The 5,457-nt window shown below is 33.8% G+C and overlaps 2 protein-coding genes across 2 annotated transcripts in view; one reads left to right on the top strand and one right to left on the bottom strand.

Moving 5' to 3' along the window:
• Window positions 1-863: 863 nt before the first annotated feature.
• Window positions 864-4,364, bottom strand: LOC100633265 (uncharacterized). The gene is made up of 6 exons (XM_003388207.3): window positions 4,239-4,364; window positions 2,060-2,306; window positions 1,840-2,016; window positions 1,413-1,670; window positions 1,092-1,332; window positions 864-1,032 (listed from the first exon to the last, which is right to left on the bottom strand). The coding sequence occupies exons 2-6, from the start codon at window positions 2,090-2,092 to the stop codon at window positions 929-931; spliced, it is 813 nt and encodes a 270-aa protein (XP_003388255.1). The 5' UTR covers window positions 2,093-2,306; window positions 4,239-4,364; the 3' UTR covers window positions 864-928.
• A 154-nt stretch (window positions 4,365-4,518) lies between these two features.
• Window positions 4,519-5,457, top strand: part of LOC100633394 (uncharacterized) — a 9,642-nt gene continuing 8,703 nt past the window's right edge. The window contains exon 1 of the mRNA XM_003388208.3: window positions 4,519-4,811. Coding sequence (XP_003388256.2) covers window positions 4,641-4,811 — 171 coding nt within the window. The 5' untranslated portion in view covers window positions 4,519-4,640. The remainder of the gene's footprint in view (window positions 4,812-5,457) is intronic.

Raw genomic sequence — 5,457 nt, forward strand, 5'->3', positions numbered from 1 at the left:
ATACATACACAGTATTGTACCATGATAGTACTGCATGGCTGCATTGTTGTTGGGCAGAAAGGATCTCAAAGGAATGTTGTGTGACTATTAGCAAGAGTACATAATATTATGTATTCTTGCTATTAGATATATAGCACTTGCTGATGATATAATTGAGCTCCAAATTTTTGTCAACCAAAATTTTTTGATTGTATCAGGATGCATGATGGAAATCATCCACAAGATTCTGTATGTGGAATGAGAAGAATACATTGCTAACACAAGAAGTAATAATAATAATAATAACCAAACGTTTCTCAGACATTGAGTACAAGAAAACTGCTGTCATTTTGATTAAAGTGCAATCAGTGATGAAGTGTTGTATTTGGAGCTATGGCGAGTCTACACATCAAAGGCCCTTCACTGGTTTCTGTATATAATTACAGAAGTTGGCAACAGCATTATTAAATTTTTATGTATGTTAGTACATACTACTTGTCACATGATAATAGATAATGGTAAGATTTCTTAATTGTCACTAATTACTGGTATTGTCAATGCTTGCATTCTTCAACACTACTTCATCATGTACTCCTAAAGTATATTCGTGTACACCTACCACCAGCAGTATATAGTAATACAGCTTATCTGTTGAAATAGGATCTTTCTTTTTATATAGTACCTGCTGTACTGTCTCTTAGTTGATTTTATAATCAAAAGCTATTACAATCTCTTTTTGACACTCTCTCTCCCTCTCTCTTCCTTTCCTTGTCTGACATTACTTTGGTAAAAAAATAATTATTAAAAATAATTTATGACAAAAATAATAATAAAATTAATGTTGGTAAAATAACAACTATAAATCTCTACTCTATTATCTACTATTAAAGTATAAAATTGACTTTATTTTTAACTAAAACAATAAAAAATACAATACAATTAAATGTCATTAGTTATTACAAGAAGCTGGTACATGTTCTCCATTAATCCTCCTAGCCTCACATGCGAATTGAAAAAGCCTGGCCTTACAGAAGCAGGCAAGATTACAAGTATCTATAAAAGATAAGCAAGTTATAATGGAACAGTTGATACATGTACTACAGTGATCATACCTGGTAATATATCATTCATTGAAAATATATATGTCCCTGGTGTGGTGCTATTGGACATCATAGTAGGAGCATCCATGACATCAGTGCCAAATGGAAAGAAAGATGGATCAGGTGGTACATAAACGTTAACTATTGAACTTATTCCAGTGATAATAGCTGTGGCAATGCGTACATTGACATATAGAGCAATACCAAATGTAATGCTTCCATTAGTTACAACAATTGCCTGGAAGTTACTGCCCTAACAATAATAATGAATAAAGTGATTAGAGTGTAGCTAGCTAGCTATTATTAACAGTATTTCATGTATTATTAACTAACTAGGTTTGTGCTAGCTTTTAGATAATCTATCCAAGTTGCTATTATTAATTGTGTAGGAGGAGATGTACTGCAGAAAGTATTAGGAAATGCTTCATTAATCTGATCCATTGCTCTGTTTATCAGCCCTGGATCAGCAGTAGTCCTACCATATACTTCAGTATTGGAAAAATCACTTGCTGAAGGCAGAGTGAGCAAATTCAAATCGATACGTTTATTTAAATCATCGCTTGCAATTGCCAGGTACCCATTACGTATAACCTATAAATAGTATAAGTAAATGCTATAAACTGAGAAATGATCAATAACTTGTGTTACTAATAAAATGAACAGATAATGGTTAGTGTACAATTGCACTACAATACAAACTAAAGTACTAATAATGTGTGTGTGTGTGGGTGTGCATGTGTGTGTGTGTGTAGCTACTAACTCTGTATCTTGTTGCTGTAAGTCCAGCTGGACCAAGTCCAACTAAATTATCAATTGAAGGCTGTAATGGTGCTACGGGGGGACTATCTCCAGTCCTCATGGTGTCCCCATGTTCTGTACCATATGGGTACAAGTCATTCAATGTTAGTCCATTTGTATAACATGTACTCAGTATAACCTGTAAAGATAGTACCATACACTATCATATATATTGATCTTACTAGTATGGTTCCTGTTAGGAGTCCTGATCCCATGATGCTCTGATGCCGTTGTTTGACTTGTTTCTCTATTGCAATGATTATACTTATTCCTACTGTCTGTCTACCACTTTTATATCATCATAGAAGCCACTAAATATGCAATTATACAGAAACCCAAGGCCTTTGATGCGTAGACTGTAGACTCACTGTTCACTAATTGCAGCCACCACAGTGACCACTCCAGGCACTCCTAATTGATCATTCCTAACTATAGTATAAGGTCTACATAATACAATATACTGCATGACATATTAGTAATATCAACTGTGTGTTAGTACATACTAATGGTACTGTATATTATGATTCTTAATGATAGTGCTGGTATTGTCAATGTTTGCATTCTTCACCAATTATCTTTTATCAGGTAAGAATGTAACTTCCTTTATACACCTGCATGCACCATCAGCAGATTCAGCACATATTATTAGATAATAGAGTTGGAAATGGGGTATCTCTGAGCATCTATCCTTAGGCTAATTTTTATGTTACTAAGTACCATCATTTGCAGTCAATATTTGCTCTGAAATGAGAATGCTTAGAAAAACATTTTTTGTACCCTTATCTCAATAGTGTTATAACAGATGACAATAACCAATTTAACCATAGGGATTCATAATGATTGTGGAGACCGCCTACTATGTTTTGTTTGGAAATATGATTGCGTCTTTCTGTATCAATAGATTTACTGGTATTTGAGAGGCAAGTGTGATCAATAATGATTACAAATTCATAAAACACTGAATATGAACTACAAAACAGATACATTGCTATAGCAGACAGCTCATGCTTGGGCAAATAGGAAGAATGTCTCTCAACATCATAATGAAGGTGATTTGACTATTCTAGTGTTACCTAATATCATTCCATAGGTATTTGAATTTTAACTTGTATACCATATATAGGGAGACTAGGGAGTATATTTCATGGAGATTTAATTTTGCTAATTTCAGTTTTAAAAATTCATGAAAATTGTTATCTATGAAAATTATTTTTTATCATATTAATAATGGTCAGTAGAAGAAAATGCAAAATTTTTTCTTGTGAATAGGTTGAAAGGCGATTTTTGTGAAATATTTTCCCCAGGAAATACACACGCTATACGGTGATAAAAAGTTATAGTGACAAATGTCTTTATTAGAGGAAAGAAAACAGCAATTTTATGGGCAAAAGTGCTATATATATATTACATAAAACTCAAAATACTAATTTTATATATCAAATAATTAATAGTGTAAAACATTGAACTCCTTGATAGTCTAGTTTATTTTTTATCAGAGCACTCTTCTTGGAGTCATTGTATACAGTAGTATGAAAAAAGTGATACCATATAGCAGGAAATTTTGGAGGGAATTAAATTTGGCAAATTTGGCATTTTGATAGCCATTCACCAAAATAAAAATTCGCCATTTTGAGCCATTATACGCATGCTCAATGGCACATGGCCACCAATTCGCCAAATTAAAATCCACCAATCACCAAAATTTAGCAATTCGCCAAATTTTAGTCCCTCCAAAATTTCCTGCTATACGGTATACAGAAACAGGGGCGTATACCCGGGTGTTTATTACTATTATTTATTATTAAACAACTTTACAGCACATACAAAATATACCAAGATAAAACACTTAATTAAGAAGAAACAAAAAGGTTGAGAAAGTGCTGAAGGACTACAAGAGAGCAGCCTTTAATAAGTAATGGGTAGAAGAGTAGAGGAAGGGAAAGAGAGGGAAAGAGTGGAATAGGAAAAGAAAGGAAAGAAACAAAAAGAAAGGAAAGACACATACTACGAAAAACAAGAAACAGAGGGTTTAGAAAAATAACATTTAGCACAGGGACAACATACATCAAAGGTACAAGGATTAGAAGGGTCAAAATTATTTAGAAAATGTTCATAAAAATAAGATTTAATACGGAACATTAATGTAGAGAGAGATAGGGAAGGATCAAGAAGGGAGAAAGAATTATAGAGAACATGAAGCTGGTTAAAATAAAAAATCTGGATGATTTATTAGGAGTGTAGGTATGCTTTAATTTGTAAAAAGTTGAAGATCTTGTCTTGTGTACATGTATGGTGGGTCTGTGCCTTACCAACTCAACAGAACTTTAAAAATTTTTAGTCCTTTTTAAAAATATTGCTCACTTTAGTATGACATTTATTTTACAAGAAGTTGGCACATCTTCACCATTAATCCTCCTAGCCTCACATGCCAACTGAAGAAGCTTGAAGAGCCTTACAGGAGAAGCAGGCAAGATTACAAGCATCTATAAAAGATAAGCAATTTATAATGGAACAGTTGATAACATGTACTATAGTGATCATACATGTCATACCTCATTTTTGTAATTACGTAACGTAAATAAATTAAAAGCAGCTTAAGGCACGCCCCCTTTTTTCATTATGACGTTATATGAGTAATAAAGAGAGAGGGTTAAAATTGTTGGGGTGTGTAATAAGTAACCTTGCTGGCTTTGCTGCTCATATTCCACTCAACTCACTGATATCTGGACTAAAAGACAGCTCTGTCTACACTAGAAGGGAACCATGTACATGTTAAGGGCTCAGAAGCGGCTCCAGAGCATAGAGAGACACGAGGAGGAAGCGAGAAGGATGGAACAGATTGATAGACATATCGGGGGACTCAAAATTGTGAGGGGAGCAGTGTCTGACGATATACCTGAAGAAGGACCTGCTGGTGCAAAGAAGAAAGTAAAAGTGAGTCTGAATGGGTTCTTTTATTACAAAAGAGTTCATTTATATACATGTACATGTACATATAGTTCTGTAACAGGTAAGTACATGTACATGTCACCAATCCAAGCACATGTAAGTCTTAATGTAGCTGTACATACGAAATGTAAGGAAGTAAGTACAGCCAATGATTAAAATGTGTGCCAACTAGTTAAGAGGTTTTGTTTGTATTTCTATGAACCGGAATTAATCAGAATACATGTACATCTACATGTTGACTTGATTTGTGTGCATGTAAATTTAGCTTATGTACTTGTACGTGTGGTTTAATTTCAATCTGTATCGGAGGCCATAACTGAGTTCATTGTTATTATTAAGTTGGACAAAACAATAGTACACGTACATGTACATGAACATGTACATGTACGTGTCTGAGCATGTGCTGTACATGTGTAGTAAAATAATAGAGCATAGTTCTGCCTATGGTGGTCAGGACAACCACCTCAACAAATGAACCAACCAGTTCATCACTTAGACCAACCATCCAATTAATACTAATGACCATACATAAAGCATGATATTGTAGTCTACTAGTATGGTGTACATAAATTTAAAAGGAACAATATTAGTTTCTAATTTATTTCTAGACAGAACCCTGGTAGGGGATCCT

Source organism: Amphimedon queenslandica, unplaced genomic scaffold, assembly GCF_000090795.2.
Source record: "Amphimedon queenslandica unplaced genomic scaffold, v1.1 AMPQUscaffold_13278, whole genome shotgun sequence".
Classification (NCBI taxonomy): Eukaryota; Metazoa; Porifera; class Demospongiae; order Haplosclerida; family Niphatidae; genus Amphimedon; species Amphimedon queenslandica.